This window comes from Haemorhous mexicanus, chromosome 6, assembly GCF_027477595.1.
Source record: "Haemorhous mexicanus isolate bHaeMex1 chromosome 6, bHaeMex1.pri, whole genome shotgun sequence".
In the NCBI taxonomy this organism is placed as follows: domain Eukaryota; kingdom Metazoa; phylum Chordata; class Aves; order Passeriformes; family Fringillidae; genus Haemorhous; species Haemorhous mexicanus.
The window spans coordinates 19,889,401-19,912,729 of NC_082346.1; the positions used below are offsets into that span (position 1 = coordinate 19,889,401).

The 23,329-nt window shown below is 41.2% G+C and overlaps 1 protein-coding gene across 5 annotated transcripts in view; it reads right to left on the reverse strand.

The window, feature by feature from the left end:
• Nucleotides 1-23,329, reverse strand: part of TSPAN4 (tetraspanin 4) — a 419,532-nt gene that overhangs the window by 59,076 nt on the left and 337,127 nt on the right. For all 5 annotated transcript variants that reach the window (XM_059849113.1, XM_059849115.1, XM_059849114.1 and 2 more), the window contains one exon: nucleotides 12,911-13,102. In XM_059849113.1, coding sequence (XP_059705096.1) covers nucleotides 12,911-13,102 — 192 coding nt within the window. The remainder of the gene's footprint in view (nucleotides 1-12,910; nucleotides 13,103-23,329) is intronic.

Sequence of the window (23,329 nt, forward strand, 5' to 3'; positions counted from 1 at the left end):
TAAGTTCATGGCCTAGCAAATATATTGCTTACACCAAACTGCATACAAATTAGTATAACCTTCCTAAGAAACTGAACAAATAACTGCAACAGAGAGCCTGGGCTGTTTTCCATCACATTTGAACAGCCTGCAAGGTGGACAGTTGGGCTTATTTTCTGACAGACACTATGAAGTACAATACATGAGCTGGCTCCTGCAAAATGCTCCAGCAAGGTAACTGCCCTCCACCTGCACCAGCTCCCAGGATGAAGAGACAAAAAACTGGAAAATTCACAGCCAGTCCTTCCTCTGTAACATTAACTGCAAGTTTGGTAGGTGATGATAGAAATGATACAAGAATTTTGCCTTTCAGTGAGGCTGGATTACCAAATCCTCACTGATCATCTTTAATTTCAGTGCTACATTTCACTTCCTAATGAATACACACCCCAGTAGAAGAAATTACAGATATGTAATTCTTTGGGGTAAGATAGTTGGTCTTCATAGCCTGGAAGGATTATTAATTTGTCTGCCTGGTCCTGATGTGTACATATATAACTTTGGTGCTCAAGAATGAACCAGCTCTGGCTGCTGTAAGACAGAGTCTCTCAGAATCACAGAAACACACACAGGGGGTCAGTGATCTCAGGTTCAACCCCTTCCTAAAAGCACAGTCAGCTGCACAAAGCTGTACAGAGCTGTGCCCAGTCACCTTAGGAGCATCTCCAAAGATGAAGATGGATAGTCACCCACAGACTCACTGGATACCTTTTTCCAATACTTGACTATATAACGATAAAAAAATAACAAAAATATTCTGCATCTCTAATTGGAATTGCCTTTGGTTTTAACCTATGCTTGTTATCTCTTGGATCATCCCTGTGAATCCTTCCAAAAGCTCTATTTTCCTTATATTGTACTTCAAGGAGTTGAAGACATGAATAAAATATACTCCCTGCTTTAATTTCTTAAGACAGAACAAAGCCAGCTCTCTCAGCCTGTCCTGGCACATCACGTGCCCCACAGTCATCACAGTGGCTCCCCACTGGATCCCTTCCCTTCTGGTATTCATGTGTTTCTTCTGCTGGGGAGCTTTAAATTGAGTTAAGCACTTTAGCTGTAGCTTTTTCTTATTCTGGAAGAAGGTGTCCTTGCTTCTCCATGTCAAGAAATGTAAGGGAATGTGGGGCTTGGTATGGTCCAGAAAGACCCAATTACTACATTTATGATTTTATTCTGATTTGAGACAAAGGTATATATTAAAGCTCTCTGCTTGATTTTTAGATTGTAATTTGATGTGAACAGAAATACTGTCAAAGGTAACCTCACATTCTGCACATATCCTTCCCTTCTCATCCTATTTTGATACTGAGGGTGTAAATAGTGTCTGTCCTTTTTGAATAAATTCTGTCAAAACCTTTACCTCCTGTCATGGAAAGAAAATGAGCTCTACCCCTGCTGAAACCAGGACACCTAAAAATTCGCAGAGCTCCATTTTAAAGTCAGAAGAACCTAATCTATTTTATAGGAGCCACACTTTGCCATGCTGCTGAAAATTTAAAGTTTTCCTCACATTTAATATGCTTTGTAATTTTTCTATCACTTTATAATGGGTTATATGTTAATATATAATATTTAAATATTATATAATGGATTGAGTGAAGAGGTCTCATTACTATGGTTGGCATTGTTAAAATCTTTTGTCTTCCTGCAGAAGTGTAGAATCTCCATGCCCAACCTAATAATGACAACAGAAGCATTGACAAACTTTGATGCATTAGTTGAGCATCAAAAAGGGCAACACTGTCAGAGGTTCTGAATACAATAAACTATTGACAAATTTACTGCATATTCCACACTTTGCAAAAATTTAAGCCATCTAAAAAAAATATCTGAATCTATGCCACAATTGCCACTGAGATACCGAAAAAAAGAACTCCAGGTACTGGAGAACCACCCACTCTTTATATAGGTCCTGTATTTTTGCCATTGTTGGATGTGGCTTTGTAAGCAGAGGAATATGAAGTTCATCCTCAAGCACTTCCAGACTTCCCAGAATAGCTTTTTAATAACATATTGGTACTTGACTTTTACAGAATAAAAACTCACATGGTACAGATTTTGCCAGCACTCAAAAAAAACCCCAATGAAACTTTCTTCCACTTTTGAAAGCAAAAGTGTTCAATGTATCAGTAGTTCTCACAAGAAGTTTGATTTAACATAATTCCCTGAAGGCATCTTGATATATTAATAGGGACTAGGAACATTACAAAAGATTCTCTTTTTTTCTTTTTAAATTTCCTTTGGTTTCCTTTTCTATGGTACTGAGCAAGGAGAGGAGAACAGAAGAGAAAGTGCAGTGGGAATTGAACTTAGAAGTGACTTCCTCTGCAGCCTGGAAGACTTGTACAGAAAAAGAGCAGTGAATGAGAAATGACAGGACAGTGCCCAGACTTCAACAATAACTGGAACTACAGTCAACAAAATCCCAGTGCATTAATCTACTACATGAACTTCAGAGCCAAAGGGAAAGGGCACTTTGTTCCTACCATTTTCCATCACAGTGGATTTTGATTACACATCCCAGTACCAAAGGATTTGCTGACACTCAGTCTGAACACTCCTTTTGTTAGTTCCATGCACTTGCTCCTACTTACCACTCTTTGCAGCACCACAAATGCCTCCTTTCTGTCCACAGCATTTATACTCCTTGAATATTTAAGGATTTATGTTCCCATCTGAGCCCTCTCTCCCCCATGTTGTGCATATTTAGCTCTTTAAGTACTTCCTTGGAAGTAAATCTCTTTAGTCTCACAATCATTTTTTTCAGCATAAAAATGATAAGTTTGCTCATAAACTGTAAAAAGGCAGTAATGTATATGAGCAAACTCATGAACAGAAACTCCATTATGTAAACGTCATGTATCTAAATTTGGTTCATCAGCTATTATTCTCTGAAAGCCTTAATGGCTAATTCATTCTGATTGTGACAAAGCCTTTCATGCCTTATGCCTGCTGGATATATAGTACAGCTCTGTTTATGTTTGGGCTATATATTTTGTGAATGTGCAAAAACTCCTGCTGATCAATAAAGCTCAAAGAAATCTGCAGCAATTATTTCTGGGAAAATATACAACATATGCAGCCTTAGCACATTAACAGTGTTTCATTTTAGTCTCATTACTGCTTTCAGTTGGAATCGTTCAGTCTTTCTGCATTGGGGAGTGAGAGTTGAGAGCCCTGGTATTCCCACACTATGCATCCAAGGATTTTAAGTGGCATTTTATGACATCTCTAGTATTTTTTTCATACTATTTTCAAAAACTGACTCAAAATCAATGAGGTGTCATCAAACAGTAGCTAGGTATCACTCTCCTATCACCACAGAGGGTGGGTGCAGGCCCTTTAGCAGATCACAGATTCCTCAGCACTAGTAAAGGTCTTGCTGCCCTTTGACTTTTCTAAGCGTTGCTTCATTTCTTCTGCAAACATAATGCAAAGCTGTGACATGATCTAGTGTGATTTTGTACCAGTCAGGAGACAAACTCATCTTACTTGTGAAGTATGAGTGGATGAAGAAGAAAATAAAACATCAGAGTAGCTCTTTCAAGCAAAGCAGCTGCTTGAGTCCATCTAACACAGATAAGGGATACAGCCAATACACCTAAAAGGCTCTGGCTTGGGTTTAATCCAACCTCCTCCATCTATGGTAATGCCATGCAATGTTCTTATCTAGGAGTGTCAAAACAGTGCCTAGAAACTGTGATGTATGTGTAAGTGAAGGAGATGTGAGAAGAAGATGGACAAGAAGAAAATAAAGGACAAGGTAGAATATTTTGTCTGTATTTAAATCCTACTGCCGGTTTTAGCCCAATTTGGGGTTCTCAAATGTGCTACACAGAAGCAGCTGCAGTAGATGCACATATGTCAGTCTTGCAGTAGCTTAAAAAATGAAGAAGCAGGCAGTGTGGCCTATCTAATTCTGCCTTTTAGCTGGAAATACTGAGGGTCTGAAATAACTATAACATCAAATCAACTCTGGCTGTACCTTGCGTGGCATCAGTGATTTACACAAACTAGCTTCCATTTCTTTACCTCCTGAGTTACATTTTTCTGAGGTAATTCTACTCCTTATAGAGAAAGAAATCAATGTTGCTCTTCATTTTAGGTTGCATTACTAAGGTGGTTAAAAATAACAGAAGAATGATTGGGAATAAAAGCACACACACTGCTTTACTAAGGCTATTGTGTTCTATCCAAGAGGATAATCTTATTATTAGGGAAAAAAAAAATTTTTTTTGCTCAAAGGTGACATGAATGTCTGAGCTGGCAAGGAACACACAGGTTACCTGCCATTTACTTTCAAAATGGGAGCAATTCTGTTGTCTTTCAGCTCTTGCAGATGATCCTAGGTCTGGATCTGGAAATGGCTCAGAGCCAGGCTTCTTTTGAAGAATCTCTGGCACATGAGAGTTGGTTGAATGCTGAGACAAAAGATGGGAGAAGGGACACTTTGTAGGTGACAGGAGAACTTGAGCCTGCACAGACTGCCAGATAAGCTGATATTGCCAGTAGACTTTAACCAACAAGGAGTTAGGAACTCAAACACTGATAGCCCTTTAGACAAACAAATTAAATCTTCACCTGATCTAATTTAGTACAGCTCCCCTGACTCCTGCAGAGTGTGATGCTGCCACACTCTATGATGGCCATGAAGCAGTGTCTTGGCACTACAAAAAGAAAGGGGGACATTAGGGAAATGCTCTTCCCTGACCTAACAGGCTCGCCAGGGAAGTGGGTCTCCAAGCCAGTCAGAGTTTCTGGATGACACTCTCAGTTGTATGGCTTAGTTTAGTTAGGTATTCCTGCAAGGAGCAGGTAGTAGGGCTCAATAATTTTTATGGGCCCCTTCCAACTCAGTACTGTGAGATTCTGTAACTCAAAGCACATCAGGCATTAGTGGTATTGCATCAGTCTGTATCAGAAAATTAAATATACCCTATGAGGTAAGCCCTTCCTACACATTGACCCTAGGGTCCAGTCTAAAATCAGGAGGGAAGGAAACTTTATTCTTTCTCTTCTCAGTTCCCAGATCCTTTGATTAAGTGCTCCCAGAGCTGAAGAAAAGAAAGGAGGAAGGGGAGGACTCAGACAGGTTTCATCCCCTCACAAGTTTCATCACCAGCCAAATGGAAGAAGATAGAACTGAAAGAAAAGGAGGAGCAAATTCTTCATAATAGAGAGAACCAAACTAGGGGAGATTGGTGCTAGTACTTCCAGTCCCAGCAGGCAGCAAGCTGGAATTTCACATGCAACACAGCACCACACAGAGAAGTGATATACATCACGTATAACACTCTCAGGCTGTATGTATGGCATATGTCTGTTCTCTGCATCACTTGCTTGCTGCTGTGGCTGCAGCCAGCATTTCCCTGATTTTGCTAGTTTGATTGCTAGAACACCAGCTCATGTGCTAAACTGGAATGAGAATCTACTGCTTGATCTGTAGCATTAAATTACTGTGATGAAGTAATTTACAGGCTGTTTCTTTCCCATTTAGTTGCTTTGAAATAAATTCCCTGTCACCAATGAAGTTTCAACTGTCAGCTCTCTGGATCCAGTGATACTATTGAAAACAGTAGGGTTTTTTAGTTTCCTTTTCTTCCTACTCATTAACTTTTTCCTTATTTTCTTTATGGCTGTTTCACTTAAGATGAGCTGGCTGGAATTCAGAAAACTCTCAAGAGCACAGTACAAAACACCATGGGCACTCATTTTCCCCTTGGACAATTCCATAAATGAGAATCTCTTGATATCTGTACAGTCACACAGCATCAGTGCCTTCCACAGCTGGTCCTGCCCTAATACCAAGTTTTAATTCTCATTTTATTCATCCCAGCAGCTGTGATGAACTACTTGCTTATTAACACAAAGTTACCATTTCAATTAAACTGAACAAGCAGATCTGCCTGTTAATGATTATTTTCCTTCCCCTTCTCATTAACCATTGTTTCAGTTTTCTACAATAAAAATCAGGGTTATCCACAAATCAGGACATATCAGAATAAGGGGAATTGGGTGTATCTAAGCCACTTTGTTAATCCTGTTAATTAACACAGTTTTGTTAATGCCTGACTTGATGGAACATACCCAACCTTGGTGCTTTATAAGAAGGCAGCTGGCTTCAGATAATCAGAGAGGAATCAGCATTTTGTCTGTTTCAAGCCCTTTCCCCTTTCTAATTTATTCTTGTGTAGGTACTGTGTGGAGAATGATCTCCTCATCCTCTACTCCTTTTGACGAGATTATTGGCCATGCTGCATCCCAACCAGAGCAGAAGAATGTGTTCTTGGAACCAAATCACTGGAGGGGAAAAAAGTGCCACAAAATCTGAGGGTGAAATAAAGAACTACCTGTGAATCTTTTCTCCCGTGAGGACACAGGTTATTATTTAAGTTTCAAGTGTCTGGAAACGTTGTATGTATACATGTGTGCTGTAACAACCAAAGAGAGATGAAAATCTTTCACACAGGGCCCCATACTGGTTTGTACCAGTAGTCCTATGATCTCCTGGACCAAAAGGAAGCCCCCATTTGTGAAACCATACACACTAAACCATGTTCACAGATCCTTTCCAGCAGCTTCTCTAAATGTTCTGTTTCACATTTAACTGAAGGCAGTGGTGCAATTAGGCTGATCAGCTCAGCTGGGACAGCCTACAGTGTTGCCCACAGAAAACAGCTAAGGCTGCCAATTATCATTTTCAACAAAACAAAAAATTGAGAAACAATTTTGCTTTGGGAGATTTATTTTTCATTTGGACACAATACGTATGATAAAACAAATCAGAATTATCATTACTATTATGGAAACCTGGACTAAATGCTTTTTAAAGGTCACTGAAGCACACAGGATGGCTAGATATGTTCTGATGTAATCACAGAAAGATGGTGAAGGCACTGAGTTGAGATTTAGATAATTTGGGTTCGCTCCATGCCTCTCTCACAATCTCCCAGTGCAACCTAGGCAAGGCACTTAGTTTCACTTTGCTGCAGCTCCCTGTCTAACGAGAATAATAATATTTTCCATTTGTCTTATCTAATTAGACAGTAAGCTCTACTGGTCAGGTACCTCTGCTTACCAGGAGTTTTATACAGAATGAGCATCCTCATGGGCTGCCTGCAGGGGATACTGTAATACAGGTAATAAATTACATAACCCATCGTGATTTAATGTCAGGCACTGAGACTTTTAACCTGGACTATCCATGGAATAATGAATGACCTTTTTCAGGGCAAGCATACAAATACAGATAGCTGCTAAACATGTCCAAAAGGAAGAGAATTCAGGCAATTTATCTCCTCAAATATAGATCTTAAGCAATTAACTTAAAAGATAATGTTTACACAGACCCTTAAGGATCAGCTGGGTCAACATTTGAGCATTGAAGTACTTAATCAGGCATAAATCTCTTTAGCACAGGGAAATGGTCTGTTCAGCTGCACCTACAGCACCTGCCTGAAGTCAGCACTGTGATCAAGCCTCCACGACTGATTTTGTGTTTGAGTGGCAGAGCAAAGTGGTGCCTCAGCTCCTGCAAGGACCTGCCCTTAGCAGGAAAGCACAGTGCTGTGGGGTTAAGAGCACACAAGCCAAACATTTTGTTAAAATTCACAACGATGATGGATATGGCTAACAGCTCTGATGCACATCAGAACTGTGTGGCAATTCCAAAGGGAAAACCAGCAAAGATGGATTCCTAATTTCGTATCAAGATAACCCATACAGATTTGCAGTACAGCCACATGATCCAGAAATGCAGGACCAAATACCCATGAAAAAACAATGGAAGTCCATGAATTAACCTTCTTAATGGTTATTAGGAAGGACAGACTGCTGGCTTATTGTGTCTGTCACTGGTTCAGGCCACTGACAGAACCCATCAGAACAAAGCTGCCATTTTCTAACTACAGCTGACCTTGTAGCAGCGGGACCTCAGTCATACAGTCTTGAGCAACAATACTTGTAGAAATGTTAAACAAGGCTTACTGAAGCAGGAAAGCACTGTTTGCCTCCTTCATTCAACAATTTGCATCTATATTCAGATGTAAGATTATATATACCAGGTTGCATACTTATCTCAAGAATGCCTCTTGCTTTGATTTCCCTAGGGAAATCTAATAATGGAAAAGTTTATCTTCTTTCACATTGTAGCTGGAGCAAATAAGAATCAGTGCAAATATCCATTTTTTGTTCATTGACATCTTAGAATGACAGCTGTAAAATTCACCCCATCTATGCATTTTTGCAGAATGCATAGAATGGTTGATGTTTCTTTTTTTTTTTCCCTTTACACTCTTAGATTTTCATATTATTCTATTCCTCTGAATGCAGAGAAATAGGAATAGGCCTGTTTCTTAAGAGACTAAGGAAGCACTGACTTTACATTTTTCTGACTATACATAGCTACTGAGTAAAGAATATCTGCAGTGGACACCAGGTAATTCCTTTCAAGTCAGTAAATCTTGAAGCTTTAGACTATCTAAACTCCCAATTCAGAGACTTAATGAGGATCCTCCTGACTACTGCACACAGCTGTGCTAAAATCTCATTTACAAACTGAACTTTACTTCTGCTTTTGATCTCCTTTTCCCACCTGTCCTCTACTTCTCAAACCACTTGGTCTGCTCTCCCTTCTTTCAAAAGTCATTGGCAAATGCCAGAGGTAAGTAATTACTAACATTCCCACCTAACACCACAGCAATCTAATACCAAGGAGCTTACAGGTGTGCTCTGACAAACCAATACAAATGTCATATGTGCAGAACACAAAGATACATGATCAGAGTCTCATCTGCTCTTCATCTTGGTGCATGAAATGTAAATAGGCTCAGATGTCTCTCTGATACTGCTCACTTTTCATTCACTCAGTCAAACTCTGTGGGAATCTCACCCCTTGTCACATCATCAAACAGTAGCACTATTCCAAAGGCAAGGCCTTCTACAAATATCCTGTGTCTGCCATCACATAAACTTCTGCTCCTCCAATGCAGGTGGGCTGAGCTAGTCCTGCTTCCCCCCAGTTCATTTCAGGACCCCCACAGTGCTCCATGCCTCCTGCAGTATCTCAAACATCTTCCTCCCAATAACAGCAGCACATGACTTCAGCTAGTAACTGCCACAGGCTTTCCTCTCTCTCCTGCTTTTAGGAAGAAGAGCAAGAAGTGCTCCTGTTGTATGGGAAATTTCTCCTTCCAGTCCTTGCAGATCAGACTCCCAACAACCCCACAGGAGGATGAGGTGCACTATGGGAGACATGAGCAAGCTGAGGTCCAAATTGCTCTTGGTTAAGCCAGGCATGACCATGTATGTTGTGAGCTTAAAATGCCACAAGTGTCTTCAAGGAGATTTTAAGGATGTGATTTCAGAGTGGGTTGCAACAGGAATACAGCAGAGGCAGAGCATTCACATCATCTTTACTACTGTCTGGGATCATATATAAAATCCCAAGTTTTCTGCCATGCTGTGTGAAGCCAAGGAAAAGGGGAGGTCAGTGCAAAGTGCTACTCACTCAGAGATACACAGAAATGTTTTGCTCAATGCAGTGATGTCTGATCTCACAAATGCAGGATATAACATAAGTATCTGCCAACCCACCATGATAACATCCTGAGGTATTCCCCCAGCTTGGTTTATTCCACTTGCTCCTTTTTTTGTTCACTCCAAGCCTCACTTCATCAGACCATTGTGTACAGACTGCTGAAACACACAATGTATGCAACATTCTAGCTTCTACTTCTTGCTGTCCTTTTCTTTGCATTTCCATTAATAACTTTTCCATGCTTTTAAGCCCACCACAAATCTGTTACAACTGCCTGCAGACCTTGTTAACTCCTGCCTATCCCAGTTCCCTGAGTTTGTTCAGGGCTCTGAGTAAACCTGGTCTAGTGAAAGGTGTCCCTGCTCATGTCAGGGGAGTTGGAATTAGATGATGTTTAAGGTCCTTTCCAACTCTAACCATTCTGGGATTCTGGGGCTGGGGCTAGACAAATATCAGGAGATGAAGGCAAATTACCCAAATGCATTATCTAGGGACTAGAGCAACACAACCAAACAGCCTCCATCTTCCCCTCTTAAACACCTGTGCAAACAGACTTCAGTTGCTCCATTTCTACTTCCAAAGCTCCTATTTCCAAATGGTAATAAAACATTACAAGAAGTTAGCTAAAGCAAATGCTTCACAGGAAGATATGGCAGCTGCATCACAGATAAACTAGACAACTTACTCCATGAGTGGCTGTCACATTTGTGACAATGCCTTCTGGAGATATAAATTCAGTTCCAAAAGCAAACTTAGCTACTACCAGGACACAGGCCAGATGTTAAGTGGCAGCCAGGGAGATGTTGAAAGGAGTGTAAGGACTTGATCCAGGAGCAATTGTTAAACACTGTGTGTGTCAAAGACACACAAGGCTGGGAACACTTAGGAGCTTTCCCTTTACAATTTAGATGGTAAATCCTATTTCCAGCCAGCTGCAGCAAAACAATCCTCTCAAAAAAAACAGGGCATTTTCAGGGCTGTTTAAAAAACCCAGAGATATTCTGGGAAGACATAATTTTCATTGTGGCAGAACACCATGTTGGGAACACCTGTGGAATAAGAAAAAGATGAAGGAATGTAGCAACCACACACCCTAAGAGCAGACCTGGTTTGATATTCAGCAATTTCTTGAATGAAAATGTTTTGCTATCTGTGTTACCTAGAAAAATGGGAGCTAGCCAAAACCAAATGCCCCAGCTTTAAACTTGAAAGCACTTTCAAACACAGGTCAAATAGAACCAGCAATCTGGGGAAAGGAAGACTAGGGACAAACCTGCATGATAAGGCTTTGCTCCCAGAAACAGGAGCTGCTACCACCACCCATTTCTCTTCCAAAGACATAAGCACAACAAAACCAATGCAGAAGAGATAAAAAAATCTCCCTGGTATTTACTGACAGTGAGAAAATACCAATGCAATGCAATGTGGAAAGTTACTCTAGACCAAATAAAAACTAAATTCAATGTGGATTAATGGAACTGTATTTCAACCCTCTAAACTTGGGCTTATTCAGAATTAAAGTAGCTATAATCAGCTCTAACATAACTCAATTTTGAAGAAAATTGAGTAAAATAGAGGCCACACCAAATACCTACAGTACAGAAAGGTAAGGACAGGCAGAACTGTGGGTACCAAATCAGATCAAGCTTCCCCGTGCTCCTGTGCAGAGAAGTCTTAAATGAATTTGGATTCCTTTGCATTACTTAACTTGATCCATCAAGTACAGTCCTTATGTCAGGCACTGAGGGACACTGGACTCTGAGGGCTGTGCCTGTCAGCAGGAGCAGTACCTGCAGGCATTTCCATCTCCCATGGGTGCCCAGCTGGAGGACTGAGTGCATTCACCCTACCTGGGAAATGATGGCTGACCAAGGGAGTCTCTGCCCTTGCCAAAAGGACAGATGAAAGAAAAAGAACCACAAGAGAAAAAATCCTTAAACTCTTCCAGTACTGAGGACTGGCTGCCAGATCCTGACCTGATCCTGACACACAAGTAGGCACTGCTCACTGCTGTCACACCTGGGCTAGGCCTTCAGGAAAGCACAAAGAAGGTGATTAATTTTGCACATATAAGCTATACCATTAGATTTTGCACCCTGTGGGCTCCTGCTGCTTTGGCATTGAAGCTGTAATCCATTACATCTGTCTGGGCACACACTTCCTCCACAAAGTGTGTATTTATAGGACTGTTAAAAATGTCAAGGACTTTCAGATTCTGACTTCAGCCTTCCCAGTTTAGATTTTCACTCACATAACTGCCTTAATTTCCATTTATATTGTTCCTTTTAGTTTCAAGCCACATACATAGCCTTTACCAGCCTAGACTGACTAGCTCTGACTGCCTAAAACTCAGCAGAAACAAATGATTAAGACAAGGGCCTTGGTCTGGAAAAAGTCCTCTATTGAGGCTTGGAATCTCAGTCACTTAAGAGATTTGGGGACTTGTGTGCCTTAACTCATTCTGTAGTTCCCAGGGAAAAAAATTATTATGTGAAGCACAGTAAGGAACAGCCTTTTGCAGAGGCATCACCCGAAGACCACAGCTCCTCTTCACTCTGAGGTTTGCCAAACCCCATGGTGAAGTCCTAGACTTGAGCAGCAGGACCACCTCACTTCCTGGTCCTCAGCTGAACAGGATGCACAAAACACACTAACACCAACTACAGAAGGTATTCACTGCCCCTAAATTTCACCTTCAAGTGGTGTCAAATTGCATTGTGATAAAATACACGAGGGATGTGGCTCAAGCTTTTGTGAAATCATAGACAGCTGGCACCTTATTAATCTTTGATTTCACAGCAGTCTCCTTGTGCCGGCACCTTTGCTTCCTGACATCTCAGTTTTTGGAGTTAATGGTTGGGAAAACCAGCACTGTCAAACCTGAAGGTCTTAATTTTCAATTGAAACCAGATTCAACCACTTCAGAATCAACCTGTTTCCTGCCTGCATTGATGTCTCTGCCCTGGACTTCAGATAACCAGTGCCACTAGGGCAAACATTTGGAGTGGATTGCTATCAACCTGAGTGAAAAAGAATTTAAAGACACACTACAAAAGATGTCTTCACAAAACTCTTCTCTGAATCAGAGTTCAAGGAAACCTCCACCACTACTAACAATTCCCTCCCTGCAGGTCTCACCCTCCATGGACAGCCTGGTCAGGAATGACCTGCAGCTCCTCGGAGCCACCATCAAAGCCCATTTCACACACAACTCATGTGCCTCATCTGAGTCAATTGGGCAGCTTCTGTTGAGATGCAGGTCACTGCAGCATGCATTGCAATAGCACCAGCAGCACAAGACAGCAAACACTGCAGCAGCTCAATACTCACACTCAGCAGGAGGCACTTGTTTTCTTTGATGGCACCTATGCAGCCCACGAAGCCAATGATCATGATAAACGTCCCTGTGACGATCAGCAGGTTGGCAGCTGACAGGGACGGGAAAGAAGAGGAGAGGGTGGCAAAGTTCCCTTGGGTGACAGCCAGCCAGATGCCTACACCAAGGATTCCACATCCTCCCAACTGGGAAAACAAACAGAAACAAAGAAACTCAGTTATTGTATCCAAGCAACCCCAGATATGAAACCATGTCAATATGGCAGTGGAGCAAACCAGCAGTCACACCTAGTAAGAAATGATTTCTCCTTATGACATTATCAGTAGGAAAAACAAAGAAAGAAAAAAACAAATATGGAGAAGTCATCAGTAAGATGCAACACTCAAAAAGTCAGAGATTTCATTAATCCAAGACACAACCTCCAAACCAGGTCTTTTGCTCTCTAGTTAAAAAGCAGATGCTGAGTAAAGGATAAATTCCCAAAGGGTCAGCTCTTGAAGGGATTGAAAAAATCCCTGTCCTATTTAGGTACCTTAGAGAACTGCCCAGAATGGCTGAAGCATTTTCCACTCCCCATTCTTCCCACCCCAATACACTGTCTCTCATCCCGACACATGCCATAAGCAAACCTTGCCAGAGCATCCCCCTGGCAGGACACCTCATACTCCTTAGCTCCTGTCTAAGGTCAAGCCTCTCCTGGAAGCAAGAGAGCATTTAGAATGTAAGGCAAAGAGGATTTTGCATCATTATCGAGTCACACAGCACAGCATCACTTAGGTTTCTTTCTTTCCTGCTCTCCCTTTAAAATAACCAATTTTTATTGAGTTTATAATTGCACTTTATTATCCAAATCAATTAAAGGCTTGGAATGAAATTGTGTTCATAAAGCAGTAAGCCAGACATAGGCAGGAGCATATCCACTAAATACCTGCATAAAGTGGATGAACATAAGGCAGCTCATGAACCAGGGAAGGAAAAAGATAGAGCTAATCCTCGGGCAGAGCTAAACCTCAGAAATGAAACACAGAGGAGAAACACAAAAGCCAAAGCAATTTCTTATACTAATTACTAAGGTTGTCTCTTAATGCCACTGAATTCCTCCCCAAATAACAGGCAATAAAGGCAGCTGTGTTTTAAGGCAGCATTCCTCACCCCAGCTGCAAACCAGTCTGTTTTGTTCAGAGCTAAGGAACCAAACTCTACCTCACATCAGTGTACCTCAGCTGCACCAACCTGTGTGTCTCCAGGGAGGGAAAGCAAACTCCAAGACACAGGGACTCAAATCCCCTCATTTAGGAGTCTTTGCACATTCCAGGCATCCCCACATCACTGTATTCAGCCTTTCACAAGCAGCCTCTTACAAGTGCCCTGGAGGGACAGTCCATGTCCTGACCTACAACACTGGGAATACCTTCCCTCTATTCCCACTTACAGAGCATGACTATCTAAAATTACTAAAAAATAAACAAGGGAGAAATAATTAAGGCTAAGGGAGGGGATATAAAGAAAAGTTATCATCATGGTCTAAAGGAAAAAAAAAAAGGAATCATATAGGAACAAATTCCCCAAAGAGGAAATAAAACTCTGAAGGGCTACTGAACAGAACAGCATCGAAGGAGATGTATAAATAGCTAAGCTAAAACCAAACTGGTTAGAGTGCTGAAATACAGTCAGGAATAGCACTAAACTGGCTGAGGAATGGGATGAAAAGCAGAAGTGCTCTTCTGCCTCTTCAGCTTGGTAGAAGTTCGCCTCAAGATCAGCCTCAGAGCTGCAGGCACAGGGAGGCTGCTCAAACAGCCCAATTAAGCCTAATGAAGGCAGATGCCCAAGAGCAGCAGAGCCATGACCTTGCAATACATTTAGCTCTTATCTTCAGTTCTTTGTTCTGAAGCACAGCACCAATAAGAGGCAGCTTATTTCATCACCTTTCATGCTCCCCCTGCTGCTACACTGCTTTGAGTTGTACCAAAATCTACAACCATCACTCGTATTGCAGGAGGTGGGTCTCACTAAGGATGCTGTAAAGGCAAGACCTGCTTGCTTGCTCCTCCATCATCACTAAATTCTTCTTGATGCACAATGCTTAATGCTTGAGACAGTGTTGCCTGGATGTTTGAATTCAGCACCTTCTGACTCCAAAGTCATTCTGGAAATTCACCAGTGGCATGAAACACCAGAAAACCAGGACACAGTTCACGCACAATGCCACAGCTGGGGCTGTTGCCATTTAGATCAGGGATGAATATTTCAGGTCACCTGTTCAGCAGGAGTATCTCACCACACTGCCCTTGATTCAGAGATGCTCTGCTCTCCAGCAGCTCATTACATTCTTATTTTTGAAGAGTTAATGCACAGCTCTTCCTTAGGTTGACTGACCAAACTTGAAATGCTCAAAGGAATCCTTTGAACATTAAACCACCTGGCTCAAACTGGATTTCATAATGTCAGCACACATTACTGAAGACTGCTCCACTTTTGTTCAGCTCTGTTCCTTTCCCACACCAGAATATTTACTCAGGGTCCCAAATAAATTTACTAAGCTGTCACACCAGACATACCCAGGAAACAGAGGCTGTCCTTAGCTCTAGACTTAACAGCTCTTTAAAGCCCCCCTTTTCCCCAAGTTGCAAAGTACACCTGCAAGTCTCCATCCAGTGGCCTTTTAACACTCAAGCATCTGGTTAGGGAAAGGTTTAAAGAACCAGCACCCACCAAGACAGCCACAGGAGCCTTTCCAACAATAGCCAAATGTTTTCTATTCCAGAACATTCAAAAAACTTTCTCCTCATTCCCTCTGCCCTCCATTCTGCAAATGAACTGCAATATAAGTCCCAGTCTGAGACCCTGGCATTAGAGGCATCACATTTACTTATTCTGGATCAGAGCCAAGAGAAAACAGTTGTAGTTGGCTCTATGCTGCATGTCTGTTTTTACTTCCTCCTCTTGGTATCTAAGGCATGGATAATTTTAAATGGTTATTTACGATGTTCCCTCTCCTCCACTTTTTCTCTCCTTACCCCCATCCCCAACCCCCAGCCCCTTTTTTATGTCAGAGTGTCAGAAGCATCGTGAGGAAATGAAAAGTTTTGACAGTTTTCTGAGCTTGCTGATATGTGAAATTAAACAAAACCAAACCCATTAACAGGGCTGGTTTTGACAATTTGGGGGCTTCTGCACAAACAGTGATACTGTCACGGTTAAAAGAGAAACCATTAAGACAAAAACACTAGAGAGAAGTTTACAGCTTGAACATGATCTACTGGCAGCCAAATGAGAGTCTGTATTAACTCCATTTGGTGAGTGCAGAGTTGACTTTAAATTTAAAAAAAAAGGTCCCCTTCAAAAATGCCAGGCTACTGACAACAGCATTTTTTAAAATTCCCTTGTGAAATGTTTAACACATTACTTGTCTAATTTTTCATGATAATCCACTCTCTTGCAAGTAAGGCGGCTCATGGCAAAACCAGAAACAAAATGTAGTTCTCTCTAACGTTTTTTTTTCTCAATAAATGTTGCATATTTTTTTGCAGTCTTTTATTCTAAGATGAAAACAGTGAGACACCAGAAGGACTACTGTCCCAGCCCTAAGACATAGGATATTTGAGTCAGGTGTTTGCTCCAGGAAAGACCTCAGTGTAAATCTTGAAAGGGATGTTTAATGTATCTGTGTCTGAGCTGCAAAACTGTGAGGAAAGGACTGAAGCAGTGCATTCTTTGCAAGCCCTGGACTTTGCAATTGGCTGTGGGAGTAGCAGAATATTCTGCTCAAGACAAATTTCTCACAAATTTATAGAGCAGAGTCAAGCAGTACAGCAGGTGTCTTACTCTAAAAGCAGAGATTATCTGTCTTTTCTTCCCCAAGAGATACACAGAGGCGTGCACTTGCTCTCTTGGCAAAAAAGCTGCCTATGGAATCAGATCCTCCAAATTGTTCTAATGGGCTAGAAAATAAATTATTCAGGCTTCAGTGCCTACATTTAGAATTGATCTACAGTATGATAATCAAAGTAATCCCAAACAGCCCTGGATATATGCTTGTTGGTGGAGAAAATGATTCTGAAGTTACAGCTACACACTTAAAATACTGCAGGAGAAATTGACTCATTGTTCATGATAATGGTGCTGGCGTCTTTAAGTGGGGTTTTTTATTGGTTTTATTACATGGAAAATGCATCTAATTGAGGTTTCTCATATTGTATCTGATTAGGATCTACTCATCACACTTCCTCTTTTAGCTAAAAAAAAAAAAAAAAAATCCTTCTGTGTTAAGAAATTCACGGGTAACAGAATCCAAGTGGAAGATAAGACCAGTTCCCTTGGAGGATTTTTCTCCCCCAGTCTCTACATATTTAAACTAGAAGGGCTCTCTCCATCCCTCTTGCATGAATATGCCTCCCCCACCAAGTACGGAGTGAAAGTATACAGTGAAAAAAACCAGCATCTAAGTATCAACAGCAGTGATGTGAACATTATCCTGCAAATGTTCCTGTAATATCAGGCACATTTCAATTACTGCTGCTGTCAGCTAGACACAGAGAGGGGGTGGAAATGGAATACATATGTGTATTGACAGGATCAAATGAATCAGGAATATCATATGGAGAAGCAGGAGCATGGATGTAAGAGCATTCACCTATGTGAACGACCTATCTGTGCAGCTGTTGCCCATCCAGGAGGGAGTGGCCACTTCTGGAATACACCTTCAAACACATTGGCCACTTGTGGAAAACACCTTCCAGAGGCAGTTCCTGGCCACTACTGAAGCCCTCGCAGCCATCCACCTGCATCCCACCGCCGCGACCGACTGCCGGCGCAGCAGGACTGGAACTGCACCTGGTGTCCCCCCACATGGATCAACTCTTTGGCAAAGCTCCTGAGACATAAACTAGGTGTGTCACCTCAGTGTGGCACAAGCTGCATTTCCTTCGCTAGCCAGAGGTCTGAAATGTAACATAAATGGGATGGTAGAAGGACATTTCTACCATTAGAGTATTGAGGCTCTGTAGTGTAGAGCTCTGCAGTGTAAAACTAATGGATATGCACAAATTCCATCCAAACAGGCCATGATCTGAGCTGTGTCCTTTGAGCAAGAATTTAAAAAGAACTAGGGGAAAAAAAAAAAAAACCACTTGAAAAAAGATCAGTTAGTAGGGACCACACTCCTGGGAGTGAAGAGATTGGAACAATAGCACTCCCTAAACACCAATATGGGATAGGAAAGGTGAACAGAGGATCGTTATTCATTTTTCTTAAGATTAAAAAAGCTAGAGGTTATTTGGTCTGCAGATTGAAAACCAATAAAGTCAAGTACTATTCCACAAAACATTTAATTAAATTCTGGAATTTATTGCCACAGAGTTTTGTGGATGTTGAAATATATGCAGGTTCAAAAAGGGATTACACAAATCAAATGAGAGCAAGGTATCCCAGCATTTCTTCTAAATGATATTTTACTTGCAGCACTTACAGGGGAAGACCTTAAACTATTAATTGGAGGAGCTGATTAAAATATCCTGTCTTGTCCCTCCTTTTTTCTTTTATTCTCTCTAAGCATCCCTGACCATGACCAAAAATAGGGTAATCATCTAGACAAAACCTTTTCTACATTATGGGCATTTGTTTTTTCTCCTCACCTCACCCTCTTCCCCCAGTAATTTAAATGTTCACTTAAAGTTTGAATTTGACAATTTCTTTTTGCTTGCTTGTTTGACTTGGCATCAGCCTACTTTCAGAGACAGGGTTATAGATATAGACACCAACCAAGGAGTTGAATCCCTGTTTCTCCTTACCTACATATCATATCCTTCATTTTCTATCAATGAATACATAGCTTATTTTAATGTAAAATTAACTATTTGTTTCATTCATTGAATTTATCTTATTTAGAAACAAATTCAAAATCCCTACCTCCCTCAGATCCATTGGACCTACAAATGCTGTATTTCTTTTCCTGTCAGCATGCAGATCCTGTCCAGCTTCTTCTCTCTCAGGAAGGGGAAAGGGAAAAGTGAGTGTGTAACTGAGTAAAGCACAAAGCATTTCAAATGCCATTCTCTTCAGGTCTACATATAAGCAGTAAAAATTTAAAAGCTGAATGAAACTAGCTGTTTGGCCCTGCCATCTCACATCCTTTTCACTTTCCTTAAAAATTGTTTCTGAATACAAAAATCTCACGTTGCTATTATGTAGAAAAGCAGCAGCCAGAGACCTCCAAAAACTGCAGGGCTCCATCCCCAGCAGGTGTCAACAGCACAGCTGATGTGTCACCACTCTGAGCAACAACAGCCAAGGATCCAGCCTGAATGTCCCACTGGACATCTTCTCCTGAATTAATATCTGCCTTCCTCTCCAGGACAAGCCAGTGTCCTGTCAGTGGTGTAACACAGCACGTAGCACTCCACACCATTTCAAAGTAGGTGTGCTGTGCCATCTTCCATGAACCTGAACCTGATACCCTGCACCACAGGCAAGCAACTGTTACATGAGCACAGGTAGCTGAGTGCTACAATCCCAACCTGTGTTTGCCTGCCAGCATGACATTCATGCCCTCACTGCCCTCTAACTCCACTGGCTCTTGTCAAAGGTTACAAGAAACTCATATCAAATAGCTCATGTTGCTGTTTTCCTTCCCTTTAGACCCTTCTCTGCCACCAACAGACTTTGGTTTTAGGATATTCCTCCCAGTGCATGAGCCTGACAAATGCCAAGTGATTTTATCAAGCTTAAAAAGAGCTCTGAAGTCCTGTTTGTAAACTAGAGTGGCAAAGAAACATCACAATAACAGCATTCCTTTTCATACTGTCAATAATGGAAACATTCAAAATGCTGCATTTTCGGTTATCCTGGTGTGGATTGAGCCTCAGCAACTTAAGCCCCAAGAAATTCAATATTCCTTCTCAGCTGAGTTCCACCACTAAATTGCAGTGTCATACAACTAAAGTAAATTTGGGGACAATTGAAGATGTCAAAAGACAGAATCTCATGCTGACACCCCATTAATGGAAAACTGAATAAAGAGTCATTCAGGTAATCCCTGCTGTTTTATGAGTAGCATTCTCCTACACACTTGCTCCTCCAAATCATAGCCAGCTATCAACTACAGGAACAGAAGAACAACTGCCACATTTATGAGTTAAGACCTCTAACCTAAAGAGTGATGGCTTCCCTTCATGGGCTCAAAATTCACTGAAACACTTAAATGTGAGCTCAATTGCACCCTTATTCAGCAATGCAATAAAAGAATGGGCTTAAGTGCCACTGACCTTAATTAGGCCCTTTTGTAGTGCATTGAATTGCCCTATGCTGCAAAGCTCTGTCACCAAGGATGTAAAAACTTGCAGAAATAGAACAGTTGAGAATGACTTATTAAGGCAGCAATGCTGATAAAAGATTAAACATCATAAAAGAATATTAAAAAGTGGTGATTATCAGTGTCACAAGCACCTAATTTGGGAACTTGCCTAAATTGTAATTCAAGTTAAAGATTATGAGGAAAGCAGTGAGGAAATGACAACTTACTGAAACAGAGCAGATGCATGAGTTAGAAAAGGAAAAGGGATGAATACACTACCACTACTCTTTCCAGGTTCTAGCTTTAACTGCTGCCAAACCAAAAGTGTTAAAGCTTTTTCATCTGCTCCTCAAATATAATTTCTAAATCCACCTGGGATTAGTGTAATGAAATAGATACAGTTGTAATGAGGAATACATGCAGGAGGTCTGGAATCAGAATCCATCAAATGAAGACAATCATTTAACAAAGAAGCAGCAGTGGAGGAAAAGTGGCAGGTACCAGGAGTCTGCATTCTGTTCCATCCCTACAGCAATAAATAAGTTTAAAAATTACTTTGTAGCACAACCTGGGAACAGACAGATCTGGAGCTCTAGATGCAATTGTAGTCACCTGCTGCCACATACCTAGCACTAAATACTGAAAGCAATAGAAGCAAATATCATTGCAAAGTTGGGGGGGGGGGGGGTTATACAACACAAACCCTGTGATTTTGTAAAGGAGATTGCTGACAGAAAATTTTACCTGAATGACTTGTTGAGACACTGAAAGAAACTGAGAACAATAAGCCTGAAACAGTGACTCCAGAGGCCACAGCTTAGTTCTTTGGTTTAGCACAGATTTCCTGTATTAGAAAAAGTCCAGATCATTCAGTACCCTTAGTGCTTTTCTTTCCCCTGGAGGATGGATTTACAATAAATGCTAGTGAAATACAATGATATGAGTGCCATAGAAAACCAGAGACAAACAAACAGGCTCCTTACAGAACACAAAGATGACAGAGATGGTCATTCTATTTCATATTACTTGAAAGTTGTTAAAACATGTTGCAACAAGCACTATCTACAGAAAAATAAAATGAAACCAAATTTTATATTGCATGTTTAATCCATCCATAGAGGGATGCAGATAACACAAGACTGGTTGCTATAGAAACATAGTGAACATAGATACTATAGCTGAAATGCAAAATAAGTTGTGAATTTAAAAAAAAAAACTGCTGATACTGTAAAAAAAACCCAACTAGATAACAGCTAAAGGTGATGCACTCCCTCACAAAAGCTTTCAAAAAATAAGTCACTACTCTATAAACCAATATTTGACTAAATATCCTGCACAAAGAATCTCCTGTGGTGCCCAGTGGCAGACTCTAAGCCTGGAAGCTGAGCCAGACCTCAAAAAGAGCTTCTGGTTTCAGTCCTGGATTTGAGGGCAGGCAGTATTTCCCATCAGGCTTTTTACATACTGAGGCTGATTTTGAGCATCCTTCTTCAGGTCCCACATCGTGCTGATGTATTCCATTGTGATTATGGCTCATTTTCCGGATGGAGACCTCTGCAAACATCGTCTGCACAATAGGTCTTGTCCAGTTCCTCTGGTAGCAATGCAGCTATGCCACGTTCTCTGCTCCCATTCAGCTTTCTGAAGGGCACCCAGCAGCCAGGGCCAGTGTCAGGAAGGATGTATATACCTACAGGGTCACTATCAAACACTGCTCTCCACCCCACTGCTGACAGCAGAGGGCTGGAGGTGAGGGTCAGTGGGAACACCAGCACTGCAGCACTCCCCTCCTCAGTCCCACCATTGCTACTGTGCCTGAATCCTGCTCCTTTTTCAGGTACTGATAATGCCTGAGGACAGACAAATATCCTGTATCACAGCCCCTTCCCACTACTGCCTCTCTCTAAAAAGCACAGGACTCAGGCTGATTTCTGGCCAGCCCAACTCTTTTCAAGGAGCTCAAGCCCTGCTCAGGAACTGAGCCAATTGTGAGCAGGGACAGAAAGGTTTTGGGAAGCAGCAGGACTTCGACACAGTATCTCGTTTCCTGAGGTTTAACTTTTCAAGGGGATGGGGAAAATGACCAATTTGTACACCACAGCTGGCTTATAATGAGAAGTATTTTTAAACAGTCCCATCAATAAGCAGCTCACATGGTCATAGAATTTCTGACGTGTTCATTATTGATCCCCTGATCAATACCAGTCTTGTGAGCGATAATCACACCCCAATAGCTTCACATCACAAAGCTCATCTTCTTTCACTGAACTCCATCAGAAAGCTAAGCAAAACACATTCTGAATCTTTTATGGATTCTTTTTAATGGATTGTTAATAATATTTGTACAAGCAAACAAAGTATTTACTACCATCTCAACTGCCTAAATTCCATGTAAGCAGTCCCTTGTAACAAAACCAGCATTACGTCTGGAATAGCATATCTCACTTCAATAGCTCAAATGCCTTGTCAAGAAAGCTGTTCTAATTGGGTAGGAGTACAAGAGAAAGCAAAGACTATTCCCTTGTTTTATGTTAGCAATTTTTAATGATTGTTTATTTATATTAGGCTTTGCTATGCAATAGCACATCTGAGGCTATTTATACACAATTACTTGTATCCCAAGCTACTTGCAAGCATGGGCAGTATGCCATCAGTAATAAATGCCACCTCAAATAATCTTTTTTCTGCACTTGTTATCCCCAAAGGAAACATTACAGTCCCTTCTTATCACCGACCAAATATGTGCTACGGAAGCATTTCAGATCCTTTGGAATAAACGAATTAAACAGATCTGTGATCAGCAGCTTCCCTGCAACATACAGACAGGAGAGACCACAGATTGCCCTGCTTGCACATTTTGTTTGGTTTTTTTCTGTTTTGTGGATCTGAGGAAATGAGACTATGACATAAAAATGAATGTAAACATTTCCTCTGGGACCGTCCAAACAACGAGTTTACACTAGGCATTTCCTCCAAGCATGCCTCCGGTCACATAAGTACTGCTGACACCTCTGAACTGCACAAGATTTTGGGACTAAACTTCATCTGCTGTTGTCAAATGCTACAGGAAGCAAATACAACACAGGAAGAATGCAAATATTTTTTCTGACCTCTGGTC